General features: G+C 37.7%; 1 protein-coding gene across 6 annotated transcripts in view; it reads right to left on the bottom strand.

Moving 5' to 3' along the window:
* The window catches only part of CHD7 (chromodomain helicase DNA binding protein 7), a 197,671-nt gene that overhangs the window by 28,989 nt on the left and 149,272 nt on the right, over window positions 1-19,410 (bottom strand). For all 6 annotated transcript variants that reach the window (XM_045861487.1, XM_045861490.1, XM_045861491.1 and 3 more), the window contains 11 exons: window positions 18,254-18,337; window positions 17,403-17,540; window positions 17,184-17,305; window positions 16,595-16,838; window positions 15,234-15,410; window positions 11,016-11,159; window positions 9,608-9,863; window positions 1,692-1,902; window positions 969-1,164; window positions 512-679; window positions 96-275 (listed from right to left, as the gene is read on the bottom strand). In XM_045861487.1, the coding sequence (XP_045717443.1) occupies window positions 96-275; window positions 512-679; window positions 969-1,164; window positions 1,692-1,902; window positions 9,608-9,863; window positions 11,016-11,159; window positions 15,234-15,410; window positions 16,595-16,838; window positions 17,184-17,305; window positions 17,403-17,540; window positions 18,254-18,337 (1,920 nt within the window). The remainder of the gene's footprint in view (window positions 1-95; window positions 276-511; window positions 680-968; window positions 1,165-1,691; window positions 1,903-9,607; window positions 9,864-11,015; window positions 11,160-15,233; window positions 15,411-16,594; window positions 16,839-17,183; window positions 17,306-17,402; window positions 17,541-18,253; window positions 18,338-19,410) is intronic.

Here is a 19,410-nt window from a genome sequence, read left to right as displayed (position 1 = left end):
CATGTTACGGATACATTCTGTGAGCAGTTTACAAGGTGCTGTGTATGAACTTCAGCTTCTATAGACAACCCTCATTTCTTCGAATTGATTCGCACCTTAGCAAATGTGGAACCCTTCCCTTCAGACTCAATGGTGATGGTGTGGGTTCGCCGTAGGAGAATCTGATCAATATCTTCTTCGCAGAATTTAGACCCTTCATCCTCCTCATCCATGAGTGCACCATAGGCCCCTTTTCGCAAAAGATCCTCTATTTCTTTCTTAGAAAGCTGTTGTACCTGTTTTAGAGAAATATTTAAAATAATTTATAATTGAAATGTTTTTAGACTAAACAACTTTTTTTTCTCCTCAAAGACAGTAAACCTAAATTCTAACAAAGGAACTGTGAGGTTGAAATACTGCTTAAAACAAACATTGATGTTGGAAATAATCTGATGCTGTAGGATTTCTCACTCGTAGCTAAATCAAGTGAGGAGCTGAAGTGAGTGAATGGGCTGGGCAAGTGCGGCTTTACCCCGTTGGTGGCGTTTTCCCTGCCGCTCATGGACTGCAGCACAGCTTTGTCGAGACCGAGCTTCAAGCTCGCCTTGTCGAACATCTCCCTTTCGTAAGAATTTCTTGTAATCAGCCTGTAGATTTTCACAGATTTGCTCTGTCCTATTCTATGACATCTTGCCTGAGCCTGGAAGAAAAGGGAAATGAATGGCTACTGAAGAAGAAAGACTCAATTGTCAGTCATAAGAGCATCTGTTCCAATAAACAGAGGTATGGTTGAGAAGGGGATTAACATATGAAGAAATTACTTTTACATTATTAATAAATTGATTACTAGCTGGTTCATTTGCCTCGATCATGGGACGCCGCCTGAGTGAATACATGACTTTAATTTATTGATTCGACAAGGATTCTCTGTCATGTTAGAATGACTTAAAAAAAAAAATGGCACCGGGAAGATTTTCTTGCAAGTTTACCTGGAGATCATTTTGGGGATTCCAGTCAGAATCAAAGATGATGCAGGTATCAGCAGCAGTAAGATTAATGCCTAAACCTCCTGCCCGTGTGCACAGGAGGAAAACAAACCTATCAGAATCAGGTTTGGAGAATCTGTCAATAGCTGCCTGGCGGAGGTTGCCCCTCACTCGGCCGTCGATCCTTTCGTATGGGTACCTAGAAAATGTCAGTATTAACAAGGAGGTTTGACAAATAGCTACAATATACCTGTTCCTTTTTTTTTAAAGACAGTAATACCATTTGGGATATATATTAACAAAATAATATTATGTATCAGAAATAATTTCTGAGCAAATAGGTTTTGTTGTTTTTCATACAATTGGTTGAATACCCAAAGACTAGATTACACTTTAATTTCTCTCCAGTGAAACATCTAAACTCTAAAAATATCTGATGCCTCCAACAGTAAAATAATAATTTCAATTTTAGGTAAGAACTATTCTCCCTTGGTCAAATGAAAGGAATGGGAAATAAAATTGCCCACAGAATTATGCAGACCTACTACAGCCATCATCACACCGAGTAACTGTTGTATATACCTGTAGTTTTTAAAAAGAGATATAACACATTTCCCTCACTCTATCCCCTTTATCATAAATATCACTCCAAGGTGAGCTACTCAGTGCCCTGAGAAAGGTCACTTTTTAATTTCCTTTTTATTTCTTATGGTACCAGGGCCTCACCGTCTTTGAATGAGGTAGTCTTCCAGTATGTCCAAGCAGCGCACCATCTGGGAAAAGATAAGCACCCTGTGGCCACCAGCCTTCAGTTTTGGCAGCAGCTTGTCAATCAGCACTAGCTTGCCAGCAGCCTGGATCATTGCCTGGAGCTGAAAATCTGGAGAGTCTGCATTGTGTGTTTCTTTAAACTCTTCCAAAATTTTCTCTTCAGCACCTGCAGAGATTGGACAGCATAACGTGAATACAGTAAAAGGTTTTTATTACTAAAAACAATGTACTTGCTTTCAAAACCCACCACAAACTGTAGGAACCAGAACACCACACTCATGTTTATGAACATGAATCTACCCACTTAAAGTCAGGTCTACACAAAATCGGGAAAGCATAAAAGGGATCAAAGTTTTAAGCACAACACATTTAGGCATTTGGAGGGGAAAACCACGTTTTCCAACAAACAAATGTTTGCTGATTGCAGAAACTGAATTTCAACAACAGACTGTCAAGCCAGAAGTGACAGAAACAAGCCAAGGGCCAGATACCTACAGAAAATTTGGAACCTAAATTGCTGAAGAAATAGAGCTATTTACTTGCTGAATATAAACACAAACAACAAAATCTGTTCTGAAACTAAGAAACAATGAGATAGAGTTCTAATGATTACAGTGAAAGGGCAGTAGTTTGTATTAATAATTGTATAATAATAACATAGGACTACAGCAAAAAGGAATCATTTTTCAGGATAATTTTTAGGGAATTTTTTTAGGGGATGGCACACATCTACTGCAATCTCTAAATCTCCTTCCATATTTATTCTTATCTGATAATTTCATTAGGACAACACATTCTATCTTGAATTATGCAAAGCTTGAAAAACTTTAAAAATGAAACAAACCTCTATTTCACATAAGACTTCTATGCCTAATGCTCACTTTTTCTCACGGCCCCACATACATTTCTGCTTGTTCAAAGATTTTGGGGTGCATCAGAGAGAAGCCTCAAGAGAAAGACATCTTGCTCACTGCTCCCTTCCCTAACCCCAAACACACGCTTATTTAGAAAGCAGCAGGCTAAGCTTCCTTCAACTACTTAGTTGGCTTAACTAGAATTGCTCAGCTTTGTCTGGCCTCCGCCCATCTCCAGGGTTAACCAGGGCAAGGCTGTAGTGCTCGCTTTTCTCCCCTAAGGACAGGGGTGCAGTCAAGGTCCCTATTCTGTAGGAAATACAAACAAATCCATCTAATGGGATTAGCTCCTAGCCTTAAACTTTGTCAGAAATTTAAACTACTCTTCTTACCACTGGTTTTAAACATGTGAACTAACTATACTATATATAGACAGGATACATAAACACATAAACCTCAGAAGGACTTTAAAGGTTAGGTCAGTCAGGCCACCATGCCACTCAGACAGCTGGACCTGCTGCAAGTGACACCTGATGCAGCAAAAGTGCCTCCTATTTCTGATTTGAGGGCACTTGTAGAAATTAAGTTATGATGTAGTCATATGTAGAAAGAAAGCTTGTTTATTATTAATTGACAAAGAATCTGAGAACAGATTAAAGTTACTGAATGCCTTTCCCAAGTCCTAAGGCCTTCTGGAAAGCACACCGTTAGTTCCCATGCAGGGGAAGTGGCAGCAAATGCCAATCCCTTCTCCCCTTCCACATGAGTAATAGGCCAATACTCAGGATTTCCCTCCAAGTGAAAAAAAGGTCTTCAAAGGTGGATAAATGTTATCCAAGAGCATTAGCAGGCAGGTTCTTGAATAAAGTTAAATAATGTTTTTCAAAATAAAAAATTTAGAAATGTAGGTTCTATATTCAGGACAAGAAGGTCCTCAGGAGACAGGGTAAATAGATCTAAGTCCATATACTGCATGAGGTCTTTTTTTAAAAGTTTGTTTTTGTTGGACAATATATTATAAGCTCTGCAATTCAGGAAGAGATAGATTTTACTCTGAATATATTTAGGTAGTGATTTTGTTCACATTAAGATTATAATCCATACTCAAAATAAAACAGTGTTTTAGTTTACAACAAGTTAATAGTCAATGAATGACTAGATTCCAAAAAAAAATGATCATTTTTAACAAAATAAATAGCAGGTATGTTTAGATTATTTTAGTAAAAAATTTAAAATATATATATATAATCCAGTCAAACTAGTAGAGAAATTTAGTTGTTTTTTTTTTCATTTTAAATTTACTCAGAGATGAGAAAAAAAGCTTTTCTGCTTTTTCAGTGGTATCAATAATTTCTCATCTTATGGAGAATAGTCAAAATTAAAACATATTCTTTTTTACTGACAAAAGCTACTGCTGAATTAATCAATTCAGATCTTTACTATACATTCTGGTTCTTAAGTGACAGCCAGTTCACACTGATACTACTTCTTAAAACATCAGCAAATATATTTCATATACAATTCCTTTAGCACTGTATTTGTTATGGCCAGAATGAAGGAAAGAGGGTAGGATAGGTGTTAGGGAGAAAAGCAATTTCTAACTTCTGATATCAGAGCCAAATTTTCAAGTTTATGAGTTAGATTTACCTTAATGTTAGGTTTGTATATATCAATCAGAAAATGAACTGGAAGTAGGTTACAATAAGCCAAAATATGTACACTGTTGGCACTGCCTTAAATTAAAGTACTGTTGTTCGTACTACATGTAAAAATGTGTATGCATATGTATGAAAAAGATTCTTGCCCTGACTGGTGTAGCTCAGTGGATTGAGTGCCAGTCTGTGAACCACAATGTCTCTGGTTTGATTCCCAGTCAGGGCACATGCCTGGCTTGCAGGCCAGGTCCCCAGTTAGGGGCATGCAAGAGGCAACCAATTGATGTATCTCTTGCACATTGATGTTTCTCTCCCTCTCATTCTCCCTCCCTTGCTCTCTCTCTAAAAATTAATTAATTTTAAAAAATTCTTGAAATGAAGTGTGGAAGTCTTTCCTTCCACCTAAACAGACGATCATGATGAGAGAGGAAACTGCAATGTTATCTAGCTATATTAGCCACAAACAAAAAAATATTTGCTTTCAGAGATTACCAGAAAAAAACAAATTACTGTACTATTTTCTCTCTGCAATCCATCCCATTATATACAATTCAGTCCTGTTTTCTGTCTGCTCATGGTTCTCTATACTTCTACCCACAACAACTGACTCAAGTCACCTCTAACCATACGGGACCTTGACCAAGTTTGCAACATTAGTTTTACTCCACATAGCAAACCTAAACTTGGACATTCCATTCTATTTTTTCCTTCTTCCTTTATGTTATTAAATTTATTAGTTTAGTAAATTAGTAAATTAGTAAATTAGTAAATATTTTCTGTAACACAGGATCTGTATATTGCATGATGTGCCCACCACCCAAAGTCAAATCATCTTCCATCACTGTATACTTGGCCTCCTTTCCCCTCCTTTACCCCTTTCCCTCTGGTAACCACCACACTGTTGTCTGTGTCTATGAGTTTCAGTTTTATATCCTACATGAGTGAAATCATATGGTTCTTAGCTTTTCCTGACTGACATTTCACTTAGCATAATGTTCTTAAGATCCATCCATGTTGTTGCAAATGGCAGTAGTTCATCTTTTCTTATAGCTGAGTAGCATTCCATTGTATATATGTGTCATATCATCTTTCTCCAATCCTCTATTAAAGGACACTTTGGTTGTCTCCAAGTCTTGGCCACTGTGAATAATGCTACAATGAACATAGGGGCACATATATATTTGCAAATAAATGTTATCAAATTTTGGGGGTAGATACTCAGAAGAAGAATCACTGGATCACATGGTAACTCTATTCTTAATTCTTTGAGGAGCCACCGTACTGTTTCCCCCAGTGGCTGTACCACTTTATTCCCACCAGAAGCGAACGAGGGTTCCTCTTTCTCTACAAGCTCTCTCAAACATTTATTACCTGTCTAGTTGACACCAGCCATTCTAACAGGTGTGAGGTGGTATCTCACTGTAGTTTTGATTTGCATTTTCCTAATAGCTAGTGAAGTTGAACACGTTCTCTCATATCTGTTGGCCGTTTGTATGTATTTGGGGAGAGGTGTCTGTTCAGATTCATTGCCCATTTTCTAATTGGATTGTTTGTTTGGTGTTGAGTTGTAGGAGTCTTTATATATTTTGGATATTGACCCTTTCTTGGAGCCATTGTTTGCAAATATCCTCTCCCATTTGGTTAGTCACCTTTATATTTTGTTGTCAGTTTCTTTTGCTGTGCAGGAGCTTTTTAGTTTGATATAATATCATTCATTTATTTTTGCCTTTACTTCCTTTGCCTTTGGGGTCAAATTCATAAAAATGTTCTCTAAGAACAAGGTCTATAAGTTTAGTATCTATGTTTTCTTCTATGTACTTTATTGTTTCAGACCTTATATTTAGATCTTTGATCTACTTTGAATTAATTTTTGTACAAGGGGACAAGCTATAATCTAGTTTCATTCTTTTGCATGTGGCTTTCTAATCTGCCCAGCACCACTGACTTCTTTTCTTCATTGTGTGTTTTGTCTCCTTTATCAAAAATTATTTGCCCTTATGCCTTTGGTTTCTTTCTGGGCTCTCAATTCTATTTCATTAGCCTGTGTGTCTGTTCTGCCAAAACCATGCTATTTTGATTACTGTAGCTCTGTAGTATAATTTGAAGTCAGGTACTGTGATACCTTCATCTTTGTTCTTTTTTCTGAGGATTGCTTTGGCTATGCGGGGTCTTTAGTGGTTCCATACAAACCTGACAATTTTTTTGCTTTATTTCTTTAAGAAATGACATTAAGATTTTAATGGAGATTGTATTAAATATGTGTAATGCTTTGAGTAATATGGCCATTTTAACTATGCTGATTCAATCCACAAATATGGAATAGTTTTCCATTTCATTGTGTTTTTTCATTCTTTTTTAATAATGCTTTGTAGTTTTCTGTATATAAGTCCTTCACATCCTTTGTTAAGTTAGTCCCTAGCTATTTTATTCTTTTGACTGCAATTGTAGTGGTAACTTCTCTTTCACTTCTTTTTAAAAAATTATTATTATTTTTAATCCTCACCCAAAGACATCTTGTATTGCTTTTAGAGAGAGGAAGGGAGACAGAGAAACACTGATGTGAGAGAGAAGCATTGACTGGCTGCTTCCCTTATGTGCCCGGCCAGGGGATTGAACCCACAATGTAGGTATGTGCTCAGACGGAGAATCGAACCCACCACCTTTCAGTTACAGGACGAAGCTCCAACCAACTGAGCCACACTGGCCAGGGCTCCTTGTCATTGCTTGAGTTTGTTTATATGACATTCCATTTTAGTAAAGCTTGAGCCAATAACAGTATCTCCATTTATGTTACCCAGTTACCTGTTTAACTTTTAGCAAGAAAAACTAGCTCCTTTTACCTAGTGTTTAAAGTATACCAAACACTGTTCTAACCACTTAAGCACTTACATTAACACACATTAAAAACACTTCTCCTTTACATACAACTTGTGTTCTACCATCACTTCCAATGTTTTTTCTTCTGCTTTGCTTATGTTACCCCTTTCAACTTATGCATATAGTTGTTTCTGTTTCTGACATTTCCAGAAATGTTGCTCTTCGTTGAGCTGAATTTTAACTTTGATTAGGGCTGCTTTACTCTGCCATAACGAAAAAACCTTCCTTTATCTGCTCGATAAACATGTGCAGAGGTAGCCCTGTGTCAGTATTCTTTCTACTCCAGACTATGGATGAGAATGGACAGTACTGGACCTGGAGCCACCTCTGTGAAACACAGGGTCTACATATGTTACCTGGGAAGTTGTAACACCTAATGTGTGTGTGTGTGTGTGTGTGTGTGTGTGTGTGTATTTTTTTTACAATTTCACAACATAAAGGTATATAAGAATACCTGTATAACAGACACTTCCTAACTTGTTGTAAGGACAGAAAAGCTGACTTCAAGGTGCGACCAATTAAAACAGCTGCCACAGGTCCAAGCCTTAGAAGTCCTAGAGTCTCCTGGCGAACAATAAATGATGTAGGATGACCCTGGGGAGGCATCGGCTACAGAAAAGACCCACCAGCTGTATTTTGGGGAACTCCCCCCTCTAGGGGTTACTGCATGTAATTAGTAATTGGGAACGGACACCCAACAACTATCGCTGAGATCATCCCTCCTTTCACACACATTCTGCTGGCACATTTAATCTCTACTGTGAGTGCCTTTTCTCCCCCACTGGTGGCTACTTTTCTTTATTTCCTTTACAGGTATTAAATGCAACAGTGTGTGTTTGTGTGTACGCGCGCACATGCACGCATGTGTGTTTACCCATACCATCAATTGCTGTAGCCCCAACTATATCTCCCCAACTCAGGAACAGGCTGGCTGACACTCACTATAAATGGCCTTACAGGCTCTTAAACAGATGGTGATTAGCAGGTTGGCAGCATTAAACATATAATTATCACACATGATACTCTCTTTAAAAGACAAAGCTAAAATCACAAAGTTTGAAAAGGAAATTTACTGATGTCACATCACAGCAGTGACCTCAGGTGCTACACTGGGATCGTCTTCCAGGTATAGACCATTTGTCATTTAGTAATAGAAATTTCTAGATCTGAGGTAGCTTTCAGTGTATCAGTTATGAAAGAAAAAAAGATTAGGAATTCTTTAAATTAGCTGCCCGTGAACCTCATGGATTGTGATAAAGACAAAATCAGGCTTGTACCTTCTTCCCTAGAAAGGAACCGAACTGCACTGCTGGCCAATTATAATTGCACACAAACGCCCCATCATAGTGGGTCATCACCTTTCCTCACCCCATATTAACTCCAGCCTGGACTACAGCAATAGCCAGCCTCGTAGCTGGTTGTTCTGGCTGCCTATCTTTTCCAACTCCCATCTGTCTTATACGATGTTGCCAGATCCACCATCCGGAATCACATTTCCAATCATTCCTCAGCTTAAACACTATCTGTGGTTCTCCACTGCCTACAGACTAAAGACAAAATTCTGTAACCTAGCATTTGAGGCTTTCCACAGCAAGGTCCCAGCATGTCTAGGTTCACCACTGTACTGTTTCTTGCAGGTACTGTACACTTTGGGCAAGTTCCCCTTCGTTTCCCTCAGTCCTCTTCTTTGCTCATGTTATTACATCAGCATAATGCCCCTCCTTTTAAACCCTGACTGGCAAAATCCTTCCCAGACCTATAGGCTTGTCTCAATGCCATCACTTTCTAATGGCTTTCCTAATCTCAATCCCTGACAAACTGAAGGCTCTTGTATTCTCTGGAGTATCTTCCACATCAAAGGCATGAAATATTTATTCTTTTAATGATTTTTGCAAGTATGTAATACAGGATTTTACTCATATCCATTACCTAACACTATCAATTAGTTGAGAAAACAGGAAGACCATAAAGTATTCATTAGTAACAGGGACTATTACCAAAGCTATAAAAAATAATCTCTCATTCTTAGAGGACAGGTGTTAAAGGCTTCTGGACTGAGAGAAATTGACTTTTCTCAAAATGTTGAGACAGCTAATAGCTGCCTTCTCACACTGAAGTTCCTCTGTAATTTCAGATTTTAACACACACACACAGAGCAAGAAAATCTCAATCAGGGGCTAATTTCTGTCTAACTATTAACACTTTTGATGGTTTTTAGCCACAGAGGACCAATATCTCCTCCTTTCAACAAGTGAGACCCAGATTCAGGGATGCAGGAGAAAGGTGAGGTGAGGTCCTGCTTCAGGGACCAGCAGGAGACACCGCAGAAAGGGGAATCATGAAGAATAGGAAGGTGGTGGAAGCCACACACTGAGATGAGAGGATACAGCAATGACTAGAAACCACAAATCCTCAGTCTAAAGGGAGAAAAGGGTTTCTGGTACTTTGATCATCATTAAATAAGTTTACAAATAGCCAGGCTTACCGTTAATAAGGTATGGATGATTGCAGCACTTTCGTAATTCCATCATAGTGTTTAAAAGGTTAGGTACATTAGCTTGACCACCACCTTTGGAAAGAAATGTAAAATTCTTCTCAAGGATGGCTCGGTAATATTTCTTCTGAATGTTTGTTAGCTCAACTTCAATAATAGTTTCTTCTTTGGGGGCCAAGTTCTTTTCTACATCCTCCTTGAGACGTCTCAACATCATTGGCTTTAGAATAGCCTGGAGTTTTTGCACCTAAAAAAGGACCTTAAGTAAATATTGGTGTCATGACTTGCTTACATGTTAAAACATACCCTAACATAAAAAACCAGGATTATCATCCTATTTGTTTACTGCTCAGTTTCATTCGTCAAAGCCCTGTAAGGGGATGAAGGCATGGATTTTTCAGGTTTCATACCAGAAGTTCCTGGAGGCTGAATGACTCGATTTCAAATGGACCATCTCACACCTATCTAGGAGTCCTGAACAACCAGAGGCTTGAAAAGTACACAGCAGAAAAAAGCCAAATTTATTCCTTTCTCTTTCCCTTTTATTTGTCATAAGCCAGAGGGATGATGAGGAAGAGACAGAGTCAGGGGAGTCCTCTGCTTCAGTTCTCTTCCTTTCCAGAAAGAGCAAAAAGCCAGGAGTTATGTAGTCCCTGCACCAATGAGCAAGCAGAATATCTCTCTGCAGTTCTCTTTTCTGTTGATTGGCAATAGGATATAGCCCACCAGATAGTTTTAAGAAAAACAAAACGAAATAGACTTCACTTTGAACTCAACTGAGAGGTTGTAGGCAGAAAGTTGGGGGAGGGTACAAAGGACCAAGGTGTCAAGAATATCTCTGCATTTACTTCAAATACCCATATAAACTCCCGGCATATGTAAAATAACCAACCACTTTTCATACACAACACATTCTCATAGAAATCCTGTGGGGTAGTTATGGCCCACGTTTCTAAATGAAAGTATGTAAGCTCAGAAAAGTAAGCAAAGCGACCAATTATACATGGTTAAGAAGTAAGACTAAACCTTATAACTCCAGTAGGCAAATGGCTCTACAAATTCTAGAGGCTTCTAACACTACCCCCAAAAGAATACAGAGTTCAGAAGTGTACCTTGAAAACCACCAACCTGAGCAGCACAACAGTCTCTGAAAATTACACGAACAGGTATGTATATAACCTCTCTAAATCCCAGCCACCCTTCATAGGGGCAAGTGGACAGACAAGAAAACCTCTGCAATGAAGATTTGGAATGCCAAGGAAAGGAGATAGAAAGCTCACTTGTTTACTGGATGGGAAAAAAATGTTTACATTTTTAAATAGTTAAATATTAATCCTTTACCATTTCATGGATAATCTGCAGTTATATAGCAAAAATACAAAGTGGACGTGATAAATACCTGTTCTTCTGTTTTCAGATCACCAAATTCTTGCATAAAGGTGGTTTCTGAAGGGAAGCGAGTTGGTTCCAAGAAATGGAGCAAGCTAAAGAGCTCTTCCACAGTGTTCTGTAGTGGAGTTCCCGTCAGCAGCACTTTGTGTTCCTGCAGGAATACCAGAAGAGCAAGTGACCGAGTCATAACCACGACAGTTTCTTAAAACCAAAGCCTCTCTCTCAATACCCATGTTCCTGTTTCTCATTAAAACTAGTCCAGCACCCACCCTACAGCAAGGGTAGGAATCAGGTGCTAAGGCAGAGATACAAGACAAAGCAGTCCCTGCTTCAGACCCACACACAGAGGGGCCTCCTTAGAACGCCCCAGACCGGTGGTAACTGTCTTGCCATTTCGTCTCTTCCTGGGGTTACTAGGTCACCAATCTAGTGACATGGCTTTGTGAGTCCCCTAAGTCTCTGCTTTGTCTGCACCAAAGTGGAAGTTTTTTCCTAAAATCCCTAGGCTCAGATAAAACTTACATGACTCTTTCTGTTCTCTACATCAACAGTGCCCTAGTCTCCCCATCTGCTTCCTGCATGACTCATGTCGGAGACAAAAGAAGTTCATCTACACGCAACAGCACACGAAAAACTATTTTGTTCTGCAAAAATCTCACACTAGCAGAGGGGTAGGCTTGGTCTTAAATACCACAATCACTTTTCTAAAAAAACAGATGCTCTTTCTAATTTTGTCTCTTTGAACCAAGTTAGGCATTTCTTTAAAACAATTCTTCCTGTTTACAAGCTCCTTCTCCAGCTCTCCTGACATGTCTGTGCCATTGTCTCACTTCTGCACATCAAACGGAGGAACTGTTTGGCAGTGACAGGTCTGAACAACAGAGAGTTTATTAATCTCGAGGGCTTTATGTTATTTTATGTTATGAGTTTGGCCACTTGATACATAGTACAGCTATTAGAACTATTTCAAAAAGTGATCATACCTTCCAGTTGGTTCAAAAGCAATACCCTGCCTTAACTAGGAATAAGACTTGGTTGCCAAGCAGAGAGTATATGCTTGGTAAATACCAGGTGAATGATGTAACTAAGAACATGCTATTTTCCTTAATATCTATCACATGTTATCTGTCAGTGAAGCTCTTTCAAAGTGAGGTGAAACAGTTCAATTTTCTTTTATTCTTCCTTTTCTCCCCTTCGAATAGAGAGGTCTCTGATTCAGAAGATGCATAGGACACCATCATCTTCACACTCATTAAATTCACAAAGACTAAGGACTTTGCAAATCAACTTGAGATTTTCTAATGTATAACCACACTGACTGGTAACATGGGCAACAGCCCCTGACATACTCAAGTCCTGAATTACTTTACCCAAGATTTTTTAAAAATACTGTCACACATTCGGGAAAAGAGTCACGGCAGGGAAAGAGATAGAGATTGTCTCCCAGTTCCTTTCATACCCTTTACTACTGAGTTAAATCCCGAACCTCTTACCAAATACTTCAGAAAAAGCCTTTTAACATATTAATCTCAAAATAAACTTATTTGAAAAAAAGGAAAAAAACTCCTTTTTCAATGCTGCTTCTGATCAAGGGCTATTTAAAGCCGGTTCCACCAAATGATTATTTGCACATACAACCCTTTTATAAGGATGCATAGAAACAGTGGAAGGAATATAACCAGGCTTCCATCTGAAAGCAGGTAAGTACAGAATAACGCATGATGAATATACCATGTATCCCAAAATGTCACGGAAGAGACTCGAGCCACCAAGCCTATCATCTCCAAGTCCACTACACCAGAAGATATGCTTTTGGCTTGAAAATGTTACCCTTCTTTTTAGCTCTGATGGAGTGATGTCCATTTGCTTCCATTTTGGCACTCTTTTAATTTGTGTGGGGCTTCCTAACAATCACAGATGAGGTCATGGAAATGAGTGAAGAACCACCACCACCTCCAGAGAATTCCCTCCTGGTCAGTGAGGGCCAAGGAGATGGCTCTGCCTTCCCAGGGTCCTGTGCAGGACAGTGAAGGCTGTAAATGTCCCTCAGCGTATCACCTCACAAGCACTTCCTGTGTGATGGGGGAGCTGAAGACACTCTCTGGTCTTTCCTCTCTGAGAGTGCACTTGAAGATAATCGAAGATAATCCTCAGTGAATGCATTTCATTCTGAGTCTAGTGCAGGTAACAGCAGTTTCCTATGACCTGCTTTGTAGTTAGATATAGTTATTATTCGCTATTTTCACTGTCACTTATTCTAAGAAAGAAGAATAAAAAGGTTTACGTGTATAAGTTCTCATGCTGTTTACTTTAAAGTAAGGATTTAAAAACCAGGCAATAACCTGTTCAGAACTGGACAGATATAATTGCATTCTAATTCTGAACAATTATGTACTCCCTCCTAAAAGATCTTTTCTGAGATAAAGATTCTTGATTATCAGGAAAACAAACATGTTGTTCATTAGCTAATCAGAACTTCCAAGCTGGTGCATCAGGAATGAGTGGCAATGATGTCGTGTCCTTGAAGTGGCCGGCAGGACTGTGGAAGTCAGGTCCCAGGACTGCCACCTGTGGCAGTGGGCAGCCTCCTTGGCTTACCCCGGTGTGACATGCATCATTTGCTATATGTGATACTATGTGCAAGAGGCTAGAGAACACTGCAGGATGTGACAGAAAAACTGTCTGGATAAGAGATTCTAATCCATTAATGAAGTGTTACTATAAACAGTGGAAAAGCACAGTTCAACCAATGGAAGACTGTTTTGCAACAAGAATTTACTATCTGGAAACATGTGAGCTAATAATAGAAAACAACTTACATAAACTCATTTGGGTGACTATTTAGCCTTCAGGAAATAATGCTTATAACGGTCTTTTATGTGGACCACTGGGAAGATGGGGCCCTACTCAGAAGATATAATTAGATATTTCATGAACATCAGTGGTTACCTATAAACACAGGTTTACTTCAATGTAATGCTAAAGTATCACCTGAAGAGACCAAACATAGCCATGGCATTTCTTTTTTCCATATGCTTACCCACATTTTCAAGAGCATTCACCATTTCTAACTATTCTAATTTCTTTTGTGGATTGGCAACCTAATAATATATACTACTTTGAGGAAGGTCTTAAGATAGCCTTAAACAATTAGGGGGAAATCCACTCCTAAATGGGATAACAAACTTTTGTTTGTTTTTAATTAAAAGAATAGCTGGCTAACCTAATCCCCTAATTTAAGAATTAAATTCTTAAATTTAAAGACGCTGCTTCCAAGAACCTGCTGCAACAGAAAGCTTTAAAGTGTTCTTTTCAGTAGTACCCGTCTTTAATAAAAAAAATCTATAGCCATGAACATATAGAATATTTCTCCCCCTCTCAATCCCACAGTTAACAAGAGATCAAATTAATCTACTGAAGAAAACAGTTAAGGGATTAAAAAAAATCTTTTTTACTTTTTTGTAACTGATCAAAACACCCAAACATGCTAAATAACTTTGCTTTTAAAATATACGTTAAAAATAAAAATGTGTGTCAAAACCCACCTTGTAAACTACAGAGTGAAAAGCAGCCTGATAATGACAGAGACCAGGTAGCAATTTCCACTAGGAAATCATATGCACAGCAGTGTGGAAGTGAAAACCAACCAAATTCTATCACCGTACAAGATATTACCCCATGATACTCCTACTGAAGAAAATCTAGAAAAATATAGTCAGGAAGACCTGACCATCTCTTAGGAAGCTGGCAGAGTATCAGATAAGCGCAGTCTAAAACTCCAGATCAATTTCAAGGTCTTGTAATGCCCCAAACTTCTAAGTGTCTGTGCAAAGTGGACCAATTACAGATCTGGCCCAACATATGAGAACCTGCCTGTACAAGTTGGCCCCCACATGCCAAAACCTATCAGTCTCAGAACATGAATGGATCATAATGGTAGTATTTACAAACAAAAGGGAAAGCAAATACTTGAAACTCATTTCAGCGAAAATATCATGACTATATTCTGCTGTGATACAACTGTGCAGAAATACCAGTCAACAACATTAGAATGAAGAAGACAGCAGCCACTTTTAGGTAAGTAAAAGCTCAGGAGGATGTATCACAATATTTGACAGGCTTTGCCAACACCCTTCACGAGCATTAGCCAAATTCAGAGTGTCAGGAATGTTGAACCAGTAACTACTCCACTCAGGTTCAATGGAGTCACTAAATGATCACTGACCAAGTCCATCATCTTGAGTCCCTCCAGCAGCTTGCAGTTCCTATTCTTCAGCCGGTGGGCCTCATCAATGACTACACAACGCCATGGAATATTCCGCAGCTCAGGACAATCAGTCAAAATCATCTCGAAGGTAGTGATGATGGCATGAAACTTATAGGACCCCTTTATCACTCGACCCTACGAGAACAACTCTGAATTATTAATTAGCATTACAGATTACTAACAACGTTAAGGATAAGTAAAGAACATAAAACATATGGATTTATCCCTCTAGGGACATCTTTATTTTAGGTAACACTTTTTTTTTTCAAGATATTTGAGAGGTTTTATGCTGTTATGGTATAACAAGGCTTTAAAATCTTCTCCTTTTAAAAGAAGTTAGAAAATTGTTAGTAAAATCTCTGATCCAATTTCATTACAGTTCATACCCAGTAAAGAGCTACTAAGAGCATTTACTCTGCTTACACCCTACAGACTCCAAAAGGTGAAGGCCAAAGGCATTATGTGCTAATTTAAAAAAAAAAATTTACCTTTTAAAACTTTACACCTTTCCTTATTGTTGTACCCTTTCTTTTAAAGTGCTAAAATGAAAAACATTCACTTAGGATAGAACTTATAATAATTTCCCAAATTTAAAGATACATACAAAAAACAGATTTTGATGTTTTCCTCCTTTGATTAGATACAGGGCAGATTTTTATACTTAAAGCAAACAAACACAAAATGGAACTCTGTCCTATTTCTAATTACAGAACTACCAGTTAACACCTTTAACACCTATAGCTTAAAACTAATTTAGCATATACTATTTTTCTTTCTTCATTAAGTCATTTATAATTTCAATATCACAGAATAACTATACAGGTAACTTGAATAAGTAAAAATTCACAGTAATTGCTACTAAGAACCAAAGTATAAATTCTTCCCTTTGGATGTATTTTATTCAATGTGCCTCTCAATATTACATGCCTAGTATTTTCCATTTCTAGCAATAATATAGCAAACTAAAAATTCTTTCTGTTCACATTTAATAACACCATTTTTTTGTTCACCTTTCTCTTACAATTGCAAAAGAAAGCCAATTAGAAAATCAACACATTAAATGATTTTCAGTGATCATCCAAGGTAAAGAATTTTCATTTGTTTTTAATCTAATAATCAGAATGACGGTTATAAAAATAAAGACCTGTAATCATAAGATGTAGAAATATAATACAAACATAAATTGAGTAAGAAACCTAAAGCAAGTTCCTCAATTTTGCAAAATCTAGGCCCTTCTCCCAAATCACTCAGCTCATTTTAAGTCCAGCACCCTAACATGCACACACTAAGCATCGGGAAAGCCGCCCGTGACGTTTTACCTGGGGATCTTTGAAGTACATTTCATACAACTGAATGGTCCGACGACTAGCTTGACTCCCATGATACACAACCACATTCAACTCTGTCCAGGTACGGAACTCCCTTTCCCAGTTGGGGATTGTGGACAATGGGGCAATCACTAAAAAAGGGCCATGGATTCCTTTCAAATATATCTCATAGAGAAATGTAATGGACTGGATAGTTTTTCCCAAACCCATTTCATCTGCTAAAATGCAGTTTCGCCTGTGGGAAGGAAACAAAACAAACAAAGTTTAATGAGTACAGATAGTAGTCACTGCTCTCTTTTTACAAAATATATTACTATACTCACAAATGCCTATCTTAGATGTTCTCTTAAATTCAGTAAAATGCATTTCAAACAAAATCTAAAGAAATAACAATTATTTATACATACTTCTATCAATCTCTGTATTACTTTTTGAATAAATAATACGCATACTCCCAATGCTTATTTTTTAGTAATTCTTATTAGAAAGCTAAAATGTTAAGTTGCATTTGAGTACTATTTTCAATAACTACAAAGAACCTCAGGCCTTTTTAAAAGTGAAGGAAACATGTGTTACATACATGTTGTACCAATTGAAAAGTAGCCAGTTTACTCCCTCCAACTGGTATTCCCTGAGTTTGTTATTGTTTTTATACTCCCTGGAACTCTCCGATTTCTTCCAGTCATCAGCAGGAGGTCGCTCCTGTTTCAAATATAGTAAATCCCATTAGTGGTTTCTCAAAGACCACACCGTGATGCTTGTTTCCAAATTAAATCCTCTACCCTTAGCCAATTCTTACCACGCGCTCTGTTTCCGGCTCCCTGGACATTAGTTTCTCAAACTCTTCAATCTTTGCTTGATCGATGTCCTGCCTTAGCTCCCAAGTGCTGTCTTCGTAAGGCAGTGAACACCACTTCACCAGATAGTGAGTCACAGGCTGGGCCAGGTTTAAAGAAATCAGAATTGGATTCATTTGACCAAACACTACATGTATAAAGGAAAAATGTGTTCTACTTCATTTATCAATAGACACCACCCAGGCAATAGTAAGACTGAGTGGGTAGAAGTTTGGAAAGTAGTCCCTAGTTAAATATTCTCAAGTCTACACTGAAAATAGTATTACTATTACCAAAACAAATTAATCTTTATCTAAGTCACTGCTAAGTATAATATTTAAATGCCAGAAAGTACAATATAATGAAATATCCAGTGTATAACAGGTGAATTTGAGCCTGTGCAAATCATTCACAAAGAGTCTCACTCAAACTTTTTTTATTAAAACTCCATTCTGATGTAATAGCACTCTTAATTACATAAGGAAGATCTGTGCTACATAACAGATTTATACCACAATGTACCAAATTCTTTTTATTGATCATATTCTGAAATTGTGCGAAACATCAATGTATTTGTTTCATATTGAAAACTGATTTCTTTTTAAAAAGCTCTCAGACTAAATATAAACCACATTTAGCTCTATTATTAAATTATAAAAACCAACAGTTAGTAAGTTTCTGTTAGATTTAGAACAAATATCCCACAATCCAAGGCTCTGACCGGGATGAGATCTAGCGCTTCCACAATTGTTCTCTGTAAACACACATAAGCTGTCTGAGCCCCCGCCCCCTAAAGTAAGTGATCTTCTGTTACCTCTCCCCGGTCATCTGTGCTACGTGAACAATCCATTATCCGGTCAACCTCCACATAATCTGGATTAAAAAGCTCATCTTCAATCTGCACCAAAGGAAAAAAGTGAAAATGTTTATGTAATTCCTAAGAGTAAACACTATATTTCACTTTTCACCAGGCAGTAATACTTTGGGTCACAGCAATAGAAAATTTATATTTGGCAGATTCTTTTATATTAATTGAAATGCTACAATTTAGCAAAATCATTCCCCATGAGGAAATCAGACTTCTCAGACTTTGTATTAACTGGGACTTTTAATTACTGTGTGAAACCTTTTCACTGTGAGAGAATGTTTAAGAATATTTGAAATGAAGTGTGAAATTACAATCCACTAATGAGCAGTCCAAAAGGCTTATGGCATGCAATGCATTTGGCATTCTTGAAACTACAGTCTGCAATAAAGAACCAGAGCCATGCGCACAGTAAGTGCTATTGGAATCTTGTAACTACTGGAGCTGTCTGATGCCTCTGAGCATCATTTAAAGAATGTTATTCAAAAGCTAAAAACATGGAAACCAGTGAATTTCAAATTACAGTGTGAGCAGAGTTTATAAGGTTTGTTTGTCTTTACCAATCAATATTAGTACCTCATTTGAATACAGCCTTGTCATTAAAGGTTGTAATGATTTATTTGTATTGAATATAGAACATTTAGCTAAAAGTATTAGGGATAAAGAAATGAGGCTTAAATAATTGGGTTCCTTAGCCAATATATTAACAGTCTTTACAAAAGTAATATTGCTTGCTTGCGAAGTTATCACATACAAAAGAATAAAATAGGACTCAAAGGGAAGTTAGAGACTATGCTATACTTTACATAAGCTAGAGTCAGGTAAGTTAAAAAACACAAGCCGTATTATTGTGTTCCTATAAAGTAATTTATCAGTAATATAAGTGCATTAAAATGCTTTGTATTTTGCACTCCTTAGGGACATGTGAGAAGTCACTCAGACACCATGTATATCCCCTGAATTGCAGGTTGAAAAGATAAGCTGTTCGATCACAGTTGGCTCAAGGATAACAAACATTCTCTGGGCTACTGTTCCCATTAAAACACCCGGTTTGGATGCTTTCAACTGTGAATTATGGAACAGAAATCAGAAATACAAAAATGTGT

The sequence above is a fragment of the Phyllostomus hastatus genome, unplaced genomic scaffold, assembly GCF_019186645.2.
Source record: "Phyllostomus hastatus isolate PE091 unplaced genomic scaffold, TTU_PhHast_1.1 phas_scaffold_21, whole genome shotgun sequence".
Classification (NCBI taxonomy): domain Eukaryota; kingdom Metazoa; phylum Chordata; class Mammalia; order Chiroptera; family Phyllostomidae; genus Phyllostomus; species Phyllostomus hastatus.
Note: the sequence above shows the minus strand (reverse complement) of the source record. Positions and strands in the feature narration are given on the sequence as shown.